This window comes from Alligator sinensis, unplaced genomic scaffold (assembly GCF_000455745.1).
Source record: "Alligator sinensis unplaced genomic scaffold, ASM45574v1 scaffold112_1, whole genome shotgun sequence".
Classification (NCBI taxonomy): domain Eukaryota; kingdom Metazoa; phylum Chordata; order Crocodylia; family Alligatoridae; genus Alligator; species Alligator sinensis.
In genome coordinates, this window is record NW_005841892.1 from 1,807,920 (window position 1) to 1,831,992 (window position 24,073).

General features: G+C 41.4%; 1 protein-coding gene across 3 annotated transcripts in view; it reads right to left on the bottom strand.

The window, feature by feature from the left end:
- The window catches only part of CSMD3 (CUB and Sushi multiple domains 3), a 1,313,655-nt gene that overhangs the window by 542,979 nt on the left and 746,603 nt on the right, over nt 1-24,073 (bottom strand). For all 3 annotated transcript variants that reach the window (XM_025197227.1, XM_006018073.3, XM_006018072.3), the window contains 2 exons: nt 5,913-6,095; nt 4,443-4,769 (listed from right to left, as the gene is read on the bottom strand). In XM_025197227.1, the coding sequence (XP_025053012.1) occupies nt 4,443-4,769; nt 5,913-6,095 (510 nt within the window). The remainder of the gene's footprint in view (nt 1-4,442; nt 4,770-5,912; nt 6,096-24,073) is intronic.

The following is a 24,073-nucleotide window of genomic DNA, read 5'->3' on the forward strand; positions in this document are numbered from 1 at the left end:
GGGGGGGGGGGGGGTTCAGACTGAGGTATATCTCAAGCTCATGGCATATCTATGTACTTAAAAATAAATGTCTTGATTCTTGCACTCAAATCAATAGCTACTCCAGTAAGACCAATGGAATAAACCTAAAATAAAAGAGGAGAATCAGGCCCACATTCAAGAGATCCAAAACAGAGTTAATTCACTTAGAAAAAAACAATAAACAAACAAAACAAAACAAAACAAAACAAAACAAAACAAAACAAAACAAAACAAAACAAAACAAAACAATCTGCCGGTCACTTAGAATTGTTTTGTATACTCCAACACTTCTTTTAAAGGAAAATATCTAGATGTAGAAAAAATATGAACCTGCAAATTAATCTCTCTCTCTCTCTACACACACACACACACACACACACACACACACACACACACACACAATCTAGCAATCCATCTCTAACCATCTATCCACCAATCCCCAGTAATGTAAAAATCTTGTTAAAATGTAAGGTTTATTAAAGAGCTCTATGAATTCCTATTGAAAAAAAAGCAAAGGGGGAAAAGCCTTAATGGCAAAAGCAGCAGCTTAATACAGCAAGCTGCTGTGACATGTGTCAGCTAACTTAAATTTAATTATGGCAAATTACACTTTGCCAATATATTAGTGACAGCAATCACCACGTGTCACTTCAGAGAGGCAGTAAATTCACATAATTATTAATTGTTTAAGCTCAATGATGACCAAAAAAACTCCAAAACTGTACTCTTCTAAAAAAGCCATTCTGACCAGACATTTACTTTGACTGCTATATTTATATGACATTGAAATATTAAAACACTGGTTTCATCAACACTTCCCAAAGAAAAATACAATTAACAAAAATGTTTTCCTGCACTAATCATTCAGTATCACTTTTGTATTGTAATGCAATTACACAGAGGGATTTGTAAACAAGTTAATTAAAATCCTTGGGGGTGGAGGGGTCCCAGCTGTGTTCTGTATCAAGTTAACTTCCTAAACCACCTTGTTCCAGTTTTCTACCTTTAAAATACCATAGATTTCATGAGGGGTGGGGAAGAGGAAAGGTATGCAGGAGGGGCTTGTAGACCACTAAGTAAAGATTATGTGCAAATCTTTGAGGTATGGGACTTTTGGAACTCTCCCTGTAGCCATTTATTCAAACAAGGGCTTTAGGACTTACTTATTGCACTAAACCTTTATTTAGAGGAGTAAATGAAAGCCTGAGCACTTCTCAATAGGCACATCTACATGTTCATTAATGCACAGTAGTGACTGGAATCACAGCTTATGGTAGAGGTGATATCTTTTATTAGACCAAATAGATTTTTGCACAAAAAAAAATTCTTTAATTTTCATCCTTAACCTTTTTCGTAATTAAGTACCAACTAAATGCACAGTAACTACAATTACTGCACAGTAGTGCCAATGTACGGGGTGGGGGGGGTGACAGTTACTGTGCAGTAGCCTAACAACACCACACAGTAGTTTATTAGCATGGTTTTTGACCAGCACGTTACCGCTCAGTGTTATTAAGCTACCACATAGTAAGCATCTCATGTAAATGTGCCCACTGTCTACATGATTGGGTCTGTAAACAAGCCACAAAATGTGTGGAGCGTAGGGAGCTTAGGATACAACATACAGTAAGAAAAATAGACTTAAAATCCCGTTATGAAATATTCTTGTTGTTGTACTGAAAGTGTGCTCAAAGGGCTCAGCTATACTAATACATTTATTTGCCATATGGTGATAACTAAGAACCCTTCTCAAAGGTGAAAGCCCTATCATGATGTGTTCAAGCATGCAATAAAGAGACAATGTCTTCTCCATAGATCTCATTTTTTATTTCTATAAACATATGGGTGAAATGAAGAGAAAGGGAAGCTTGGGAGTAGAAGGACAAGGCAATAGATCAGTAGTAGCCCAGCCATCTGGTAGCATTTTGGAAGCACCCTTTAAAGATAAATCTAAAGGCATCCCTCCTTTAAGCATTACAGTCAGCTGAAACAGAGAGGGGTGGAACGGGACACAAGCTTAGGTCTAGAATCATATAAAGCACTTGGAAATTGCTAACAAAATAATACTTAAATAGTTAAGTGGAACCTGGGTCTCTCAAGTAAGCACCTACCCATCATGCTGGAGCATCATCCTCACTCTCTGTCTGGCTCAGTACAGATTTAGTTATTTTTTTATGAAGTGAAATAGCTTCAACACACAAGATCGAGAGAGACCATTTAGAATACACATTAGGCTAGTGCTCAATGCACTGTCCTAGGACGTGGGATATCAAGTTCCTGCTCCAAATCAGGAAGATGTAAGATTTGAAGCTGGTCTTTTACGTCACAAATGAGTGCTCTGGGCTGCATTTTGTGTGGATTCTCTGAAATCACCTACCAGGTCCAGACCCCAGGAGGGGAATGTTTAGTCTGTGATTCCCTTCAGGAGTTAGGTGCCAGATAGATATCAAGCAGTTCAGTGTATTCAAGACCCAGACAGCTACATAAATGCCCACAGGCAGAAATGTAAGAGATCATTCCAAACTTAGGGGCTAAAAATCCTGTTCCAGCTCCACATGGCACTTACCTACCATCTAAGAGCTATTTTTCAGGGATAAAGGTTGTAACCATCTTGGTCTACAGGCAAAAGCAATCAGAACTCTTGGGAGAGATGATATCTTTTATTAGACCAACTAGGTAGCTAGTTTAATAAAAGATATCACCTCTACCAAGAGTTCTGATTGCTAAGAACAATTTTTGGCACTTATGCATTGTGTGGATTCTATTTCCACCTATGGAGGCAAAATTTCTCCCTCACTCATAACTGATTAAATTAAAATGGAAAAGGAACAACCTCCTATGTTTTAGCCCAATAGCCTAGCAGCTAGGGCACTTGCTCAGGGATAAGGAAAAATAGCTTCTAGGACCCTCAGCAAGAAAACCCTTGAACCCACAGCTCCTGTTTCTCAGCCAAGTGCTAGGCCTGTGTGAAGCACCTAGTATTTGCTTCAGATTCAGCCAATTTGGGGGGCAGTGATTCAATTCAGCAATTCGAATCACTGTCCTGAATTGATTTGGCCGAATCTGATTCAGAGACTCAGCCACCACTGAATCAGCCAAATCTCCAAATCAAATCGGCCCCATCCCCCACCTGCTCTCCCAGCCCCATTAACAGCTGCCCCGCCTCGCCCCAGCATCCCAGCACTTAAAAAAAAAAGCCCCGCACTCCCTGGCTTCTGCCAGCTAGAGGGGGCAATCTCCATTGTCCCCCACTGCCCAGAGCTGTGGGGGTGAGAGGGCTCTGCCATGATCCCCCAGAGGCTCTTATGGCTGCTGCAGCAGCTGGTGACTATGGGGCCTTTAAAAAAAAATGTTTTAAGTGCCAAGACACTGGAGCCAGGCGGGGCAGCCGTTGATGGAGCTGGGAGAGTGGGTGGGGGGCGGGGAGTGCTCAGGGAGACTGGGGGAGCAGGCAAGGGATGAGGCCTGGCAAAAATCCCCCCCCGCCATGGTCCCCTGCCCCCTCCAGCCCCTCTCCCCGTCCCCTACTTACCAGCACCAACTCCCTGCGGCAGCGAGCAGGGAGTGCCCAAATCTCCTCCAAATTTTTTTTAAATCAATTTGGAGGCTTTCAATTGATTTGGAAATTTTGGTCTCCTGATTTGATTCAGATTCAGAGATTTGGCCACCAAATCAGGCTGAATCTCCTCCGAATCGAATCAGCAACCAAAGCTTCACACAGCCCTACTAATCATCACATCACAGGCATTGCCCACAGTGCTCTCCATCCTATCAAGATGACCCATTACCCCTTACATTTTTTTATTAAATGGATACATAGCATTAGGGTAGTTTTATTCCCCATTGGGACAGTGGCCCAGGTTAGCAACAGGTTTCCCTCCATTGCAGTCCAGCATCCATCTAACTAAGCTACCCTCCCTGAGGCTTAGTCTCCTCCTTCTGGCCCACATATAGAATCCCTTTCTAGCTAACCACTGGGTCAGCTTCAAGAAGAGGACTGGAGAGGGGTCTGGATAAAACAATCTCCAGGCTAGTGGTTTTAGCATGTGGATGAGAAGCAGAAAATACAGGTCAACCTCAGTTTGAATAAGGGGAGTGCATAGAACCTTGGTCTTCTGCTCCCTAGACACATATATACATATTAAATTGCTCCTATAGATACCTAAGCTCCTTACAAATCTAGTCCAAAGTGGTCTGCATAAGGGTAACTACACATTTTCTTAATTCTATCATTTCCCTCCTCCTCAAGGCTAACAAAAGTTAAAATACACAACTCTATTTTTTTTCTGGAATCGTGCATGAGAGAGCGCGTGCCAGGAAAACAAGAACATTAAATATGCAATATGTTTTCAAGGAAATCTTGTGTTATTCTACAGTACAGTCGACATGTTATTCAAATGAAGCAAAGTAGAAAAACTCACTATTATAACTGATGTTAAATCCACGTCCTGACATTGAGTGATCAGCTTGAAATTCTAGGCGTAATATATGCCCATTACTGGTAAGATGGGAAGGAACCTCAGCACCAGTGAACGTGCCAAGCAGTGGAGAATCTGGAGAGTCACCATCTTTTACTGCAAGAAAGTCAAACTGAGATTCCAAATCAAAGTCATTAAAAGAGAGATGGATCCGGCTCCCAGGGTCTGAGATTATTGTCCAGATGCAATTTAAATTATTTCCATATCCCTCTGGGTAGTCAGGTGAAAGAACTGTTCCCATTGGTGCAGTGAAATTGGAAAGGCAAGGAACTGTCAGAGAGAAAGAAATTAGAGAACAAAATAAAAGCTATTTTCAAGAGGGTTTTCTCATATTATTTTTTCTTCCTAAGAGATCCTTAAAACATGCTTATTTCCTCCACTGAAAAAGCTAATATTGTTTAGGACCAGCTGAGAAACAAAAAGAGAACTTTTCAAATTGATTTGCTTTTTCTGGTGTCTTCTTACTCCTTTTCTGTCTATATGACTAACTCCTAAAAGCAGCCCCCAGGGTCACATACAATACCAATGGTACACTAAAAACCATAGCAGTCCTCATGATTTATCCATGTTCAGCAGTGTTTAATCACTTGACACCACTTATTTTGTCCTTTAGGGAACTGTTTAGATGAACAAACCTCTCATTGAGTACATTACAAGTCAGAAGGTCAATGCTGACATTATAATTTTAGCTTACACATACGCACAAAAATTGAACAGGCCAAAAAGAAATGGTAGCTTTGTTTTGCTGTTATGAAGATAATATTTTATATTTAACTGTGCTATTTAAGTGATACTACATTAATTTACAATAAGGTAAACAAGTGATTCTGCTCTTAATATATCTGGCCTATATTTTTTTTTAATGTAAATGCTAGGAGAGAAATGTGTTTGTTACCACAAATATATATTATAGCATTGATTAAGTTTATTCTGTATAATATTATTGGTAGACACCTAAAATATACATCTCTATGATCATTTAAAGGTCTTAAATATAGTCATGCATAATGCATGGAAATATCTGTAAATAATTTAAATGCCCTTGATTGCAATTCAGCAACTACTAACCTGATGAAATAAATTAACTTATAATAGCAGCTATAAAAAGTATATAATGCACATAAAATATACTGCCTCCTCCCAAGTACAGTATGTCAACAATAAAATGTTATATGGAGGCACATAATAATACCCCATTTAATAATTGTTATTTGAAAACAGAAAACGTGTAAGTGGTCATGGAACTTACATTTGGCATAAATACATTATGAAGCTATCACTGCAGAAAAGTAAATTCAACTTGCCAACAAAATTAATTACATTGTACTAACTTTGCAATTAATCACACAAACAATGATATGCAAGGGCAATTGTAACATATGTTCTGTTAAAAAAAAGGCATTTGGTACTCACAAATACAAATTGGTATGTTTGCAGACCACTGGTTGTTCTCTTGACAAACAATGGATTTCTCTCCAATTAGTTCAAATCCAAACTGACACTCAAACCTTAAAACATCCCGGTTCGAAAATCCATCCCCTTCTCGGATACCATATAACGGTGTTCCAGGATCCCCACAGCTCTCCTTTTCAATTTCTGTTCAAATAACAAATAAATAGAAAATTTATGTTTAGAGGAATAAGGTGCGTTTTCCACAGATATGACCTCTGGTATAGAACAACATTACATATTTTGATGGTATGAATGTCACTAACACAATAAATGGAGGAGAGGCATGAATTTAAATTGCTTTCAATATACAAAACACTAGTGAAGCTATCATGAATTCTGAGCATGGGTCACTGCAGTTGATATAGAATCATATGGGTTATTTCCATTTAATCAGTGCTCAAAAAAAAAAACCAGACAAAAAGGGGGCTGAAAGATATAAATGGCTTCCTTACCCCACTGTTGTTTTTATATGGTGTTCTAATCACAACTGCACATGGCATAAGTTTCATATCTTTCAGCACTCTGTGGTAATCTCAAAGAAATCTAGAGCCCCCCTGTGTTAGATGGTATCTATGTCTGAAATTCCATTTAAATACACAAGACAGGCAAAGGGTGGAAGAAAATAAATATTCCTATTTTATAAATAGGAAACTGGTATATTGGGTATGATTGCCCACTTACACAAGAAACATATAACATAGCAATGAATTGTAGCCAGACCTCCTGAGTCCTGAGCTAGGATGTAAACTACAAGATTATCCTTCTTCCTCTTACTTTCTGTTGGCAGAAAGTAATGGGAGAAAATTAAACTGGTCTATTGAAGTCCATAGACCTGTTCAGGTCAGTAAGTACCAGCTGCATAATTAATTCATTTGTACAAACATGTCTCTATAGTAGACCCAGATGTAATATTTTAGAAAAATTGAACTGTTCCTTGAACTGTTAGATTGAATTTTTTATTTTTATTTATTTATTTTTTTTTGCTTTTCTCTATGATCTCTTTCATTGCTCTTTGTAGAAGTAGTAGTTAGCTGTCTTTGGTTTGTCTAAGAGGCAGAATTACAGACTTACAGGAAAACAGTTGTCTTATTAACAAAGTATTAACAAAGACCCACTTCTTTACAAACTCCTAAGGTTAATCATTATGGTTAATAATAAATACAATTGCAATGGAAGATAGACATTCAATGTAAATATTTAACTTTCTGTTTTGTTAAGTTGCCTATTAAGATATTAGACAATAACAGTAATTAAAAACCTTTACCAAATTAAAAATACATGGCAGATTATAAAGAGAAATGACACCTAGACATGTGCATGAGTTTTAATTTTCACCACCCACTACAGATGTTTGATATAACACTCCCTTGGTGAAAACATGGCTTCAGGGATAGAAGATTATGATATTTCCAGATGTTACACACAATACTAAATAATAAAGGAAAAGGAGTCATCACATACTATCCAAATAACTGCAACTATCTTGCATGACTTGGAGGCCACCACTTTTGGCGCAGAGTCAAGGTGCCTGTTCAGAGCATCCGAGCAGACTTAACAAACTTTAGATGAAGTGCCCCCAATGCCATTTTGAATTGCAGGGACCCTGATACATAAGATGCTCCAGGCGCTTTAATTAGAGTGTCTGCCTCCCCCTGTCACCCCAAAGCACGTGTAAAAATGCCCTCAGAGTTTGTGGTTGGGCAAGTTTGATTTTGTCCAGTTTATATAGATCATACACTGAGGCAAAGGATGAACACAGAGAGGTGCATGTAGCTGGCTCTGAACTGGACCTGTGCCCATCCTGGCTTTGAAAACCCTGCTGCAGGAAGACTGGGAACATGTCTGGCAGGGGTTATCAGACAAGGGTGCTGGACATTCTTAAACCTGCAACTGTCTGGCCCATACTCAAGAAACTATTTCCTGATGCTGACCCTCCAACCTGCACCCCAGCAAGTTATCTCCGCATTTCCAACCTCTTCTTTTTAGGGAAGGTCACTGAGCATTTGGTTGCACAACTCCAGGTGCATCTAGTATTCCTGGATCCCCGTTTCACTTTCTCTTTGGGTATAACAGACAGCCTATGTACATAGCCTTGTTCAATGGTATTCTCTTGGAAATTGACAGGGGATATTGTGCCTTGCTTATCTTACTAGATCTTTCTGAGGCCTTTGTCACAGATAATAATGAGGAGCTGATCAAGTATTTACATGACCTGGTAGGTATTCATGGGGCCACTCTAAACTGGTTCTGCTGTTTCCTAGCTGGGATGTCACCGAGGGAAATGAAAAGTGAGGGCTTTTTATTCCCTCTGGAACTTTCCTGTGAGGTTCTCCAGCACTCCACCCTGCCACCTCTCTTGTTCATTGTGTATATAACATCACTGAATGAGACTGTGCAGAGGTGTGGAGTGAGCTACAATCAATCTGTTGATACCCAGATATATATTTTTCTAATATCATATGGGGCCCCTGCAATCTTGGTCTTTCTAATGCCTGGTTGTACTTGAGGATTGGGTGCAGGTGAAACAACTGATGCTGAATCCAGAAAAGACAGAGGTTAAGAGTTGGGAGGAAGACTGCTTAACCTGAGAAGGATTGGCATGCCTATCCTTGACTGGGGCTTCAGCCTCCCCTTGTAACTCAGGTTGTCAGCCTTGGAGTCTCCTGGATTCTCTCCTACACCTGGATCTTCAGGTGAAGGTGGTGTTTAGGAGTATCTTTCACCAATTCCATCTAATGAGAAGGTTTAGACAACGCAGGCGTCAGCAATGTTTTTGGACAGAGTGACAAAATACTTCAACCTTAATTTGTAAGATGCTGGCATGCAAAGGTCAGATGCCAGAGAAGCCATGAAACCAATCCTTGTTGTGGCAGCACAGCCACAGCCTCTTCCCCACTATCTGCCCTGAGGCAGGCATGCCAAGCAAAATGTTTTCACATGCCACACTGGCACACATGATGGTGGTTGCTTACCCCTGGTTTAGATTTGGCCTGGTTTAGGTTTAGATTTGACCCCTGGTTTAGGTTTAGCTTTTCAGATTTGGATCTGGCCCCTCTCATCCATAACTTCACAATCTCAAGGTTAGATTACTGCAATGAGCTCTTAATGGCCTTTGATGGCCATAGAATCATAGAAAGTTAGGGTTCGAAGGGACCGCAGGAGGTCATCTAGTCCAACCATCTGCTCAAAGTAGGACCATCCCAGCCAAAGCTTTGTCTAGCCAGGATTTGAAAACCACCCAGAAGCTGTAGCTGGTGTAGACTAGAATGTCATTGCACACCTTCTGACTGGGTGGATCACCAGAAGCATATTAACTCCACTGCTCCAGAGTCTGCACTAGTGTCCAGTAGTTTTCTGTGCACAATTCAAAGTGCTGGTTTTGATCAATAATGATCATAGGGCCAACAACTATCCTTTTGTTCCATCATGAACCCTAACATCAGCTGAAAGAAGCCATCTGTAAGTACCATCAACACACCAAGATTGATGAAAACATGTGGGAGGTCATTCTCAGTAGTTGCTCCTCAGCTCTGGAATTCCCTTCCCCTTGATGCCTACCAGAGCCTGAGCCAGCCCATCTTACAGAAGCACTCTAGAAACTTTCTATTTAGCAAGCAAGGCTAAGCTGGGATATTGATTTGGAAGATTTTGTTTTATATTTTATTATATTTGATTTTATAAATTGTTTTGTTCTCTTCCTGCAAGCCTTTCTGAACCTTTTTAGGAAGGACAATACATGCATCTAATAAATAAAATCAAGTAAAATAAAATAATACAGAAAATATTCTACACATGACTGTGTCATTGAAATGGGCTATTAAGATTTTATACAAGAATTCTGTTTATTAGTTTTTTGCCTTTTTAGCACATAACCAAAGTGATACAACAAAAAAGGACTCATGTAATTTGCCATAGCAAGTTTTTCATGTGTAATTTATTGAAACATATATAATATTTTTGTTTTCAGTAGGAAAGAGTGAAGGCATTTTGGAGTAAGGAGTATAAAAACAGTAAAACATAAAAAACTTAAGAGGCATTCTCCCCCTCCCCTTTAAATACAAGCTATAATTATTAATAAGCTGTAATTTTGTTTATTATCAAGACCATGCAACTGATTTTCCTGCTATGTTTATACTGTTTGAATACTGTTTAAAAATAAATCGTTTTCTGCTTTATCCCATCCTTTGACATCTTTATTAGTAAATACATTTTAAAGCTCAGTTTCCCATGCAATTAGTATTATTTTAGTGAAGAAGGAAATCTAGTAATTAGAGCAATGGACTGGGAGCCACAGACTTGAATTTAAGTCTCAACCCATGGTTCACTGAATCTGACTTTCAGCAAATAACTGCTTAATGATGTCCATTTTCCCCCCACATTAAAAAAAAAACCCAACAGTAATGCAGGTGTCTTGTCTAAAACATGAGATCGATACATGAAAGTTGCTTCAGATAGTGTGAAGGGTTACTATTATTATCAAAGAAACAAAGGAAAACAGAGCCATAGTGTGCCAGCTTAAGAGAGGATTCAGAACACATTATTTCCCAGGTATCTGTAGAGCTCTACCACATGTTCCTCATATCACAGTCTAAAACTGCTAGGGAAAGGCAACAAAACTGTTCCATCACTTCTAGTCTAGTACAGACACTGAAAAAGCCCAAGATGCAATCAATCTAAGTTGTACAGTTTTCTGTAAGCAGTGTAGTTTAGATTGGTAGTGAAGAGAGCACACATTCGCCCTTTGTTGAAGGGGCAAATCGTAGCTAGTGTTCCACCATTCTTCAGCCAGTCTGTGTGTGCGCCAAACTTCTGGTCTGTAACAGGTATAGATTGGTTTCTGATCACTTAGAGTAAAAGTGTAATGTCTGTACCTGGCCCTATGCTCTGCTTGTGGGTAGTAACATACAATTGGATTGTTACAAAAAGAATGAGCTCAAGGAGGGTGGTAAAGCACTGCAACAAGTTGCCTAGAGAGATGGCTGAATCTCCATCTTTGGAGATCTGCCTGCCAGAGGAGGGAGGAAAGCTGAGTACTGCCACCTGTGACCAGGGAGCTGGGTTCCACCTGGGCTGCCACCTGGGACCGGGGACCCCAATTGTTCAGTTCCCCTTCCCAGCACTATGATCAGGCTGGCGAAAGGAACTCAGCTAGGCTGAGCTGAGCTCCCCTCCCCAGGGCTACAACTGGGTTGGGGAAAGGAACTCAGCACAGCTGTGTTGAGTTGCCTTCCCCATCCCAATCATCAGGCTCAGTTCCCTTCCACAGCCCAATTGCAGCGCTGGGGAGGGGAACTGAGCCCAGGCTCAGTTCCCTTTGCCCTGCGCTGTGATCAGCTTCCCGGAGCCTGGCCATGGGAGGTGGGGAGAGCCAGGGCTTCACTCCCAGCTGAGCCACATGGGGCTGCAGAGCCACTGGCAGTGCAGCCCTGGTTCTACCCATCTCCCACCACCTGGCTGCTGGATGATTCGAAACTCAATGTTTTGAAACTTTCAAAACATTTTGATGACTAGCCTTGTTTTGTTTCAAGGCTGTTTTGAAGGCCTTCATTTCAATTCAATTTTGCTATTTTGAGCTCGAAATGAGGTAAAACCATGTTGAACCTAAAATTTCACACAGCCCTAAGAAGCACCTCTCTGGATCTGTTGGCAACACATCAGCTGATGCACACCAGAGTTCTATTTGCCCTGCTGGCGACTTCCTCGCACTGTTGGCTCACATTCATCTTCTGGTCAATTGTGACCCCTCAGGTCCCACTCAGATGCTGTACCAGCCAGTGGGCTACCACCTATCCTATAGCTGTGGTGAAGGTTCTTCCTACCCAGATGAAGGACCCGGCGCTTTTCCTTTTTGACCCTCATCTGATTCTGATCAGCCCATAGAACCAGTCTGTCAAGGTCATCCTGGATCCTTATCCTATCCTCTGGTGTGCCCACATTTCCCCACAGTTTGGTATCATCTGCAAACTTAATCATAGAGCATTCCACCCCCTCATCCAAGTAATTAATATATTAAAAAGCATGGGTCCAAGCACCGATCCCAGTGGGACATCACTGGAGACAGCCTTCCAGGATGAGGCCATTCCATCGATTACAACTCTCTGGGACCAGCCTCGAAGCCAGTTATCCATCCACCACACTGTAGGCCGGTCCAGGCCAGTGCCCTCCAGTTTAATTGAGAGAATTTCATGGGAGACAGAATCAAAGGCCTTAGTGAAGTCTAAGTAAATGATGTCTACCTCATGTCGCTTGTTCAGCTCTTTAGTTACCTGGTTGTAAAAGAACACCAGATTTGTTAGGCATGATCCACAAAACCTCCACAAAGCCATGCTGGTTGTTTCTTAATACCCTGTCAGGTACAAACTTGTGACTGATGGCCTCCTTAACAATTTTTTCACAAGTTTTTCTTAGGACCAAAGTCAGACTGACTAGTCTATAATTTGCAGGGTCATTGTTCCTCCCTTTCTTAAAGATGGGTACCACTTTGGCCCTCTTCCAGTCAGCTGAGACCATCTATGGGGTTCCAAGATGAGTGTTTATTAATTATTATCAAAGATTCTTCATTTATTTTCAAATTTCACCTGAAAACTTATCTCCCTCCTGCCCTAGGACTATGCTTCTTGTTCTTTTACTCTCTTGTTAAATGTGTTATTTTCTTTTGTAAAGCATTTTAGGATAAGATTTATACAATACTATACAAACTATGGTTGCATTATTTTGTAAAGACTGATAGAGAAATATGCTAGCAGAAAAACTGAAAAATAAATTATAAAGTAATGAATAGTTGAGGAATGCATGTTTTCTGAAAAAGTGGGGAAAAAGACCAACCTAAGAAAAAAGGAACTCTGGAGGATACAAAGATCATTTTACTCATAGCAGGCAGTGTTTGTTTGGGGTTTTTTTCTTCTAAGCTCCCTTTAACTAAATAAGATATTGAGAACTACCACAATTGCTAGTTTTCTGGAAGGCTATGGATCGAAAATAGTCATGATATTCTCTCTCATCAGCTCCCAAAGTGATGGCATGAGGACACACTGCCCACAAAGTAAATGAGAGATTGACCACAAAGTAGCAAATACACGTCTTTACTGTAAAGGAAAACAGCAGAGATGGTAACATACAGTTTTCACAGCTGGGCTAGAGAAACAACATGATATACATTTTCCTTTCTTCCGTGAAAAGATACAAGAATGTGTTTTTGTTGCAAGGCATCTTCAAAAAAAGGGCTCTTATTAGTATGCTTAAATTAATCAGCTTCTCTCACTCCTTAAAAAAACAAAAAACAAAAACCTACATCAAACAATCCAGGGAAATAAATGAATCAAAGATCACTGCATTAGTATCCTGATTGCATAATCTTTGTACCTATCAATTAAAGCTTTTAGGTACTTAACAAGTTATAAGCTACCTGTTGAAAAATCTAGGTGTGTTAACTCCCAAAGAAGAACTAGCTCACTTACAATTGCTTTATGCACAGAGAGGCATACATGTTACCAGTTTGACAATCCCAAGCCAAAAAGATAGAAGTTCCCTCCTACAACATGGTAGAGACATATTACAATATTGTTTCGATTTTAGAGAACATAACTGCTTGCATTAGCTCATACCAGGAATCTAAAATGTCAAGGGAAAAAAGAAGGACCACTAACTATAAACACACTGATAAATATGAGTGAAAATAAAATTGATTCTTTGAAACCCGAGGTGACTGGGATGAAGAAAATAAAATATTTAGTTGCCAAAAATTCTTTAAAAACTCAATAGGATCCATGAAAATCAAAGTATGTGCTCTTTTAGAACCTCTGTTGAAAATCAAACATAAAGGCTGCTTGCAGACATGGAAAAAAAAAAAAAAAAAAAACAACCCCCCAAAAAGTGCTTTACTTTAAACTTGGCACGCGCCTCACATGGACCCCAGTGCATGCCCAGAAGATACAATGAATTTCTTCAATCTGGCTCTGAAGCATCTGTATGGATCAGGTGCTTCAATGGGGCTTTTTAGGTACTTTTATCTAATAGCTGATAGAATCAGCTATTAGATAAAAGTGCTAAAAAGCCCCACTGAAGCACCCAATTAATACATATGCTACAGAGCCAAGTCAAACTAATGCATTGCTTCTTCTGGTAAAGTGAATTTTTTTTGCCAAGTCTGTAAACACCCAAAAAGATATGACAACCAATTTTTTCTTCCAAAAGACAGTAGGTGTTCTGGAAAGCCATCAGCAGTCCATGTAATCTGCTTACTTCCTGATTACTTATATCTTCCCACCCCCAATTTTGACATTTGAGTAGGTCTCTAAGTCATGTACCCTAGCCCTCTTACCATTTTAGTTGTCCTCTGCTAGACACTCTCCAATTTATCCACATCCTTTTTTTAGTGGGGGGCCCAAAACTGGACACAGTACTACAGATATGGCCTCACCAGTGCTGTAAAAAGGGAATAATCACTTCCTTTGATCTGTTGACAATGTTCCTACTAATGCAGAGGCAGGCAAAATACAGCCTGTGGGCCAGATCTGGGCCATCAGGAAATTTTATCTGGCCTGTGGGCACCCACCAAATAATTGTACCCTGCCCAGTCTATGGACCCTGCTCCCACCCTCACGGGTGGAAGGGCCTGGCCCAGCCAGCATGCAGCTTCTAGGCAATGCTGCTGCCGCTGCTAGGGAACCTGCTCAACTTCCCTGGTGTCCTGCTCACTCAAGATACCAGGTAGGGAAGTGGTGGGGGCAGGGGAAGAGCTGCAACTGGGTGGGAGCACAGAGGATGGGGCTAGGGAGCCCGCAGACAGGGGGTCAGTAGGACCATGGAGCTCAGGTGTGCAGGGTATGGGTCTGAGGGGGTGTGGGGACCCCATACACTCTCCCCCATGGATCACAACCCGTGGCACTGGTAGCAGCAGCAGCTGATGGGGGTGCTCAGGGCACTCTTAGCCTGTACATTTGCTGCTGCTGAGCTGCACATGGCTCCAGCCAGTGCTGCATGTGGTGGCAAGGAGTACAGCCAGGCTGGCCTACCTCTATTTTGCCTATCTCCCTATAGCACATATGCAGTTTCTGGCACTTGTGTGCCACCGGGGAAAGACATGCAGGTCCTAGGACTCCACCCGAAATGTAGGAGAGACTCACCCCTTCCCCTTTCTTCCCAGCAGAGTCCCAGGACCTGCATGGCAGAGGGCAGAAAAAACAGCCAGCTACATCAGGTGGGGCTTCCCCCCTGAGGCACACAAGTGCCGAGAGCTGCACTTGCACCATGAGAGCCCCATGAGATAGAAGTGGGCTAGCTTGGCTGCACTCTGTGCCACCACATGCAGTGCTGGCTGGAGCCATGTGCCACTGGGTGGCAGCGCCTACGTGGACAATGAGCACTCCAAACACCTGTCACCTGCTGCTGCCACTGGTGGCGGCTGTACACTATGGGGGGGAGGAATGTTTGGGGAGTCCCACAACACCCCACCCTCCCTCACAAATACCACACACCCACACCCTGCCTCCACAGCCCCCCACATATACATACCCCACCATACTCTATTGCCCCCCACACACAGCCATACTCCCTCACAAATCTGCTTACACACCCTCAAACACTCCACCATACACACAAATGCATCCCAACCAGACCACACACCTCCCAAATGCAATATACAACAGTTAGGCTATATTTTTGAGTTATTATGCAATCACTTCTATACCCAGCATCAGTGTGGACCTTGTAAAGGAACATCTCAAGAGGCTGGACATCTTCAAGACAGCTGGTCCTGACAGATTACACCCTAGAGTACTCATGGAGCTGGTAGGTGTCATAGTCCAACCATTGGCAAAAATATTTGAAAACTAGTGGCACTCAGGTGAAGTACCTGAAGACTGGAAGAAGGCCAATGTGGTACCCATCTGCAAGAAAGGGTGGAACGTAGATCCTGGGAATTACAGACCAATCAGCTTGACCTTAATCCCCAGTAAGATTCTGGAGAAAATTATCAAAGAGATCCTTCTTGATAAGCTGGCTGATGACAACATCCTGAGGGACAGCCAGCACGGGTTTGTTGCAGGTAGGTCTTGCCTGACCAATCTCATCTCCTTCTATGACCAGGTGACATATCACCTGGACAAGGGGGAGGAGAATGACATTATATATCTGGACTTGAAAAAAGCCTTTGATCTGGTGTCCCATGATCTCCTTATGGAAAAATTGCCCAGCTGTGGCCTCAGCTACACCACAGTCTGATGGCTGGGAAACTGGCTCTGAGGTCGGCCCCTGAGAGTAGAGTAGAAAATCTACAGAATTGTGTTTTGTCTGACATTTAATTAAAATGAAAATGCCTCAAATTTGAACACTAGGTAATATGATGATTTCAGTTTTTTATAATTATATTGTTGCAGAGCACTTAGGTGCACTGCTCCTAAAAAGCGAGAAAACTGCTCTTGAAAGATCCCTAGCAGTGAGTGATGAGCCCAGCTGTCAGTTGCCAGGGCAACCAGAGGAGGTCAGCTGACCAGAAGGGGCAGGGCCCAGCTCCTTTATAAACCCTAGGGGCTGAGGCCAAGCTAGCAGTTCCCTGCCAGCAGCCAAGGAGAAAGGAGCTCCCTGTCATGGAAGAGAGGAGCAGCCTGACTGAAGGAGCAGCGTCTGACACAGCTGAGGGATGGAGTATTCCCTGGTAGGCTGGATTGTTGTTATGGCCGGGTAGCTTCCATTTATGTTATAGCCGAAGGGCTTGCGCTTTGTTTACTGTTTAATGCTGGTGGTTTGGGTGAGGCTAACAGGGGTTGGAGGAGGCCTCATAGGGGTCCCACAGCAGTGTGGGGACCCCAGTGACAGTGAGGGAGCAGCAAGTCGGGGTGCACTGACCCCAGCCCCAGAAAGGGGGCAGTTGAGAGGCCCCAGAGAGAGGGGCATTGATGAGAAGCCCCAGTGCAGGTGTGGAGAAGCCCCAGGGGAAGGGGGCAGCATTTGAGAAGCCCCAGGGGAAGAGGGCAGCTGGGGAGAAGCGCCAGAGAGAGGGAGGCATAGACGAGTGCCAGAGAGGGTGCCGAGGGAGACCAGGGCCACAGAGATCCTGAGCGCCAGAGAGGGTGCAGAGATAGACAGGGCCACACGGGGCCCAGAGAGGACAAGGGGGCCGAATTATAACAGGGCCCGGACAGAACAACGTCTATCCCATCTGTGAGGTTTGGGGTATGGTAAGGGGGTGGTTGGAACCACACACAGCCCATAAGGCTAGGGTGCCCCTACAGCACCCATTGCAGAACGGGATCCACAAGCGGTCTGGGAGTCCACAGGGTCAGGTATTGCAACAGACCATGTCCAAGAGGACGTAAGGTAGCCTCCCATATATTTATACTCCGTCAAAGATGTGGCAGGTGAGAAGTGAGGGTGCCCTTTGGGCCAACTTGGCATGGGAAGGGGGCCTTAGGGAGATCACGGCTGTCCCGCAGGACCCTGCGCCATGACATATATGTTTTAAAAAGATGCATTGATAGCTCAGATAAAAGTTAGAGTAGTTTATTTGAGCCTAATCTGCACAAAATGAACTTTTCCAACCAGGAGATCTTACAACACCTTTCAGCTTTCCTCTCATCTCTCCTGTGAAATATGACATTTCATTTCCACCTATGGAAATATTACTATCTTTGCACTCTCCTATTCCTGAAGAAGGGCATGTGTGTCTGAAAGCTTGCAAATAAAGAATTTTTTTTTTGCATATATCTAGTTGATCTAATAAAAGATATCACCGCTACCAAGAATTCCGATTCCTTTTGCTTGCAGACCCACACAGCTACAACCTGTATCCTTGAATATATTTAACAAATCTTAAGAGCACGTCAGGCTTTTAACAGTTTGCTCACGGAGATAGATATTTCTTTTTTTCCTAACATTGTTCAAAAGCATAATTATAATTCTTAGTGTTAACAGCTAGCAGCTGCAGTACTAAGGAATGAATCGCCTATTGGTTGACAGTATCCTTTAACACTGATCAGAGCAATGCACTACAACAGTGGAAGTATACAAGGCTTGGCATCTTTTAAGTTTCTATTACCAAAAACCTGCAGAATTCTATAAATGCATAAATCTGTTCTCCCTGAGACATTATTGGTGAAGGCACTTTTCCGGGCAGTTGCTATTAATTTAGACTGGGACAGTACTGAGGGCTCAGCCTGCATCCAGGTGGGGCATGGAAATTGACTTAGGCATGCTCAATTCGCTGTAAGGTTATGAAACTCAGAAGAATGAGAGCAGTGTACCATGGACATTTTGGGATGTCACAAACTTTCTTTGAGCATGCTCCATAGTACAACAGCTGTTTCAAGGATTCAGGATAATATTTACAGTTCATGAACATTGTACCAACAGGAGCTTGCTACCATATCCACTATTGAATAGAAGTGGCAGAGACTGAAAAGTTACTGTGGGAGCAGAAGAAACTACAGAATAAATTTAGGGAGAAAAAAAAGTATGCACTTTTGCTACTGAGCATTAGAGTAGCCTAATGCACATTTAGTTACTACCTTACATTAGAAGTACTACATTTAATGTGCATTAGCAAAAGCACATAAATGAGTGTGCAGATGCACCCAGAGTGCTTAGTTCATCATTAAATGAATGTATATACCCTTGCCTATCTGGAATGATATATTACTGATTCCCAGAACTATCAGAAATACATGAGTTAGGGCTGCAGGGAACTGAATAAGTGCTGCCTAACTCCAGGAGAGGGACAGTGTGCCAGACACAAGCCTTTCTGCTCTTCAAATTGGTTAGCCTATGTGCTCTCCTACATCCTGGTGACTCATGTCTGCAAGTCATTTCTTTCAAAGTGTGCTTGGGGGTCTCCATTCAATGTAGAAAGACCTGGGACATCTGAATCCCACCTATGTATGCACAGGTCTAAATTTTGAGCACAAAAATTCAGAAAGATACTGCAAACAGGAATCTTGAGGAATCAGTACTAAGTATAATAAATCTATGAATAACTCCCATGTAGTTTCCACTATCTGGTAAAGTAATCCAAAGAGTTTTGAGTTAATTAAGGCTTCTTGAGCCTTGCAGGTAGCTTGCGTCTTCTTTAGGGGTTCAGTAAAAAATAAATAAATAAATAAATAAAATCATGAAACATGAAGGAATTATTGTTTCTCCATCCTTTGAGAATGTTTACCAAAGGGGACACTTGGATACATTAAAATAATTTATCTTGGCCCTAAGTATAACCATGTTATGTAATTTCATATTCCAGTTGTGGAATAAAAACACTAAGGATTTTTCATATTAATTGTGCTTTCATATTATAATATGAATCTATTCCATTCCATTATTTAATGCAATCTAAACTAAATAAAAAGACATTGCATATTTATACAATAATAAGTGGGCAATAATAAAAAACAAAACAGGAAAAAATATTTACATACTACCAAAGGAGAGAGTAATTTTTAAAAGTAAGATATTTAAGACATTATTCAATTAAAGGAATACATGGCAACAATGGAACATGATGATCCATGTGCACTGAACCGTTTATTACAGTATTTTAGGCTGTAGTTTAGTTCATGAGTTGTCAAAGTCCAGGAGCAGGCATTCATTTGTAGTGGTAGAAATTTCTAAGAAATGTCCACTGCTCTACATGTTTCTGGGGAAAAAAAAAAAAAAAGAGTAGAGCATGTTCTCAGCCTGCAACCACCCCATCTCCCTAGATCCTGGTTTCAAGGTGATCTCAGTTTGGGGAAAGCATGGGGAAGCCCAGGTCTGAGAAACAGATGAAGAGTCTTCTCCTCCACTGCTCCGCTCCCTTTTGTAGAGCATTCTGGGAAAAGACTGGAGCAGAGAGACAAAGCCCACAGCCCATTTTGTGCACCAGTTAGTCCCTGGTCTGGGGAAGCACAAGGAGCATTGTCCCACTGCTCTAGGGAGAGCTTCCCCAGCCCTGCTTCCACGGCCCCATGGGATGTGTATGCTACCCAGCGGGACCATTCTGGAAATGGAGGTCAGTAGAGAAAAGCCCCCAGCCTGTTCTCCAAACCAGACAGTCAACAATCTGTAGAAGAGATGGAAAACATTGCCCTGCTTCTCCCCTCTCAGACCTGACCAGGAGGGGAATATACAGGTATTCATTCTTCAAAGAGTTTTTTTTAAAAGGGAGATCTTCCAGGTTGACACATAAAGTATCTTTCTCCTGGAGAGGGCATGTTCACATACTTGAATGTTTCTAGTTTCTACTAGGAGACTTACAATTCTCCTGGCAGAAATTTAATGTCTGTATGTAGCTAAAATATCAAAACTTCTGCATTTTTAAAGTATTTGATTAATGTTTTACATGCACAATTTTCAGTTCAACGATTTTTCAAACATATAGTTATAAAGAGTACTGATTTGGGCATTTTTTGGTTAAAATTTGTACTCTATGACAGTATACTTAAATTACATGCTATGGCTGTTTTCTGATCAGATTAGTTTAACTCTTAAGAATCTGGAAACACCCACGATCAGAAATATAAAATCACTTATAGTAAATATGCTGGAATATTCACTTAAATTTCACTGTTTCCATGAATATTTTTTGTCAGCAAATATGCCTACTACAATGTTTTTGAAAGTGCACACAAAGAGATATGAACATAGTAAGAGAAAAGAAATCAATTGAAAAAGTTATGTTTGAATAACTTTCTTCCCGCAGGATTCAACAATATATCTTTTGTACAATGAAGGCCCTTAAATAGGAGATGAACAATTTCAAGCCATCCAGTAGGGGGCAGTAATACTGTTAGGAGAAATAAAAATCCAGGAGATGGGTGGTTGTTTAAGGGGATGTGATAAAATTGGTACGTCATGGTTAACAGAAGGCTGAAATCCTTAATATTAACTGACATCCACAACAACGTGGATTTGGCCCAATCAAAAAACAAACGAAACAGAGAAAAAATCATGGATGCATATTCTCTCTACATAGTTACCACAAATGTCACCAAGAGCTTTTCGACAAGCACACTTTGAGGAGAGGGTGATGAAACGACAAATACTTCAGGGAATCAAAGACAGAGATACAAGTGTCAGAGCAATTAAAAGGAATGTCAACTGCTGTGAAAGCAAGCATCACTATTTTTCAAAAAAAGAGTAACAGAAGCTGAAATCTAATTAGCCAAAGACTATGAGACCACAATTGCCTTAAAGATGAGTAGGATATCAATTGCAATAGGAAAAGACTAAAAGGGCTGAAGTAACTGGAGCACGTAGATCATTTCAAAATATACTTTATCTTTAGGAAGAGTCTTGAAAAGTAGGTAAAACAGGCAATTGGGTCCTGAACACATTACTTTTCAAGCAGTATACATGCCCTCATAGTTTTAGAAGAAATGAGAAATCCACCATAAAAAAGTTCTTGTTCTTTGTAGCACTTCCTTGTGTAGCGCTGCATATAATGTGGATAGTTAGGATTTACAATATGCATAACACAAAAAAGGTTGCCTATGAAATCTCATGGCTCTGAGGCAGTTAGCTGTAAGGTGCAATCCTGTCCTACCCTCTGCTGCATTGTTACATGTTGTCTTTCAGAAGCCCAGCGTCCCAGAGTGCTCCACTCTTCCAAGGGGGGAAGGAGAGAAAGTGGCTCCCTAATACCCCACAGTGTCCTAGGGCAGCTGCTACAGAGGTGCCCTGCTCTGCTCTGCAGAGAAATGGCAACATCTGGTTGGGTACAGGAGACTGTTGGATCACTTTTCATTGCCCTGCCTTGCAGGCAGCCCAGTCAGTACCCAGCAGCACCAGCTGTTCTGGTTGTGGAAGCACCATCAGGTGACTGAACACCAAAATCATCATAACAGCGATTGTTGTTGCAGCTCTCAGGCAGTGCGATAGGCTGGTGCCACCCCTCAGTAACAGCTGAGGAAGCTGCAGCAGTTGCCACTGGCAATAGCTGATCCTGGCTAGAAAAACGTACCTTTAAAGGAAATTGGTGGGCACTTACACACATGCAAGGACCCTATTCCGACACACTGGAAATCCACTGTGTTGGAGCAGACTCAATTAACTGAGTCTGCTGGAGCCCATAAATTGATGCATTCTGGCAACCTCATGTGCCATGTATCAGTGGCTCAGCGTGCCCTTGAGCTGAGAAAATGGTGGTGGTGCACTTTGATCTAAAACACGTTCAATGTGCTTTAGTTCAAAGTGCACCACCACCATTTTCTCAGCACGGAGGCGCACTGAGCCACTGATGCATGTTCTCCCAATGTGGGGCTGGACACTTTTAATTAGCACAGCTTGCTAATTAAAAGCAGATAGGATTGTGTTGGTAACATGTTTAAAATTGCCCTGTAGGACTCAAGGCTGGGGGCTTTGCACATTTGCATGCCCCACAGCTCTCACCAACTTAAAGCACTGATATGCTTTACAGCACTACAAATGAACATATGCCCAACACCTTAGTTTGAAAGTCTGACTCTGATTTCAGTAGGCCAAAGATTTCACCACTTGTTTCTTCTTTCATGACAACTTTGGTTACGCTATTGATTGCATTACGTGATAAATGGACACAACACAATACATCATGCTTTTACCTTAAATTTTTCTTTAAGTTAAAAATAGGTGAATATTAAATGAGAAACTCCAAGACAGTGTTATAATATATCCACTCTAACAATTTTAACGAGATAGCCTAAGTCTTTCATTAACTCCCACCAAAAACAAACAAACAACCCTTATCCCCGCCAAATTTGACCTGCTCACTGATATGTTTGGGCTACTCTAGGCCAATCTGAAGCAGCATAAAGCAGCCCCAAACAAGTGACTGGTTAAAATGGGTTGACAGCTACCTTCCATTCCTGGAGTAGTGTGAATCAACTGGAAGAATATTGTACATAAACATATCATTTTACCAGCTCTTTTTCCTTCTCTCATACATTGTCCTGTTGCTTCACTCACTTATCTTCTACTTAGTAAGCAGAATGTAGAGGTCAAAAGAGAAGGCCTTAAGGAAATTCTCTGTCCTTCAGTATTTTTTTTTTTTTTGAGATGCAAAGTCTCAGATCTCTATATCTTTATATCTCTTTCTTCATATTATCCTATTTCCCTAAAATAAAACCCCAAGCCAGTCAGTTTTTCCAACCTTCTCCTATTAATCCCTGCATTGACATTACATGCCTAGCAATAGCATACAGGATGGAGTTGATATATTTTTTCTGTGAGCAGTAGTATCCCACAAGAATCAGATATCCCTATAACCAGCAAAGAAGAGTCAATACAAAGCAAACCTAGGCATGTTACACATTAATTTTAGGTAGCTGCTGGAGCTCTTAACCCCAGGATTGTCCCGACATTAATGCATGAAGTTAGTTTTAAACACACTTTAGGTGGCTTAAAGTTATGCCACTTCAGGGCAGGTTTATCTTTGATCCATGTTACTCAATTTATTTTCCATTAATATATGACCACTCCCTACAGATGAGTTGCCCAAGTTGAAGTGCAGCATCCCAGGACGCATTGTCCTATCCCCCATCCTCTTGTTTTGTTTGAACAAACTTCCTACCCTGTGAACTATGCTTCCCAAAGGGTGGTCCTGGCACCAAGACAACTTCCATCCCACCAAGCCAGCTCCCATCCCATCTCACCCTACCCATTTGCATGCTTTGAATCGATTTGGAGCTTTTACTTGGTCTCCTAAATTGATTCAGATTCAGAGATTCAGTCCCCCAATCAGGCCAAATTAAATCAGTTATTGAAGCTTCACACAGCCCTAGTGTCCATGCTTCAAAAAACAAAAACAAAAAAGAGATAGAGATTTCAGAAAAATGGCACTATAATGAAAAGAGTACTAGAGAACATGACTAACAAGGAGATGCTTCAGAAGCTCCTTTTAATTAACTTATTGAAAACACGGTTTACAGTTGTTCACAATCTATACATTCATGGATGGGATGAAAGATATTTGATAATATTTAGCTCTAATGTAGAAAAGGCATAACAATATCTGAATATCTGTAAGGTCATAAAATAAAGCTAGAACACTTAACAATAACATTAATTCACCATTGGCATCAATATATCAGGGAATGTAGTAGATTTGCTCCCATTTGAAATCTTTATTGCAGGATTATTTATTTATATATATTCATATATACACACACACACACACACAC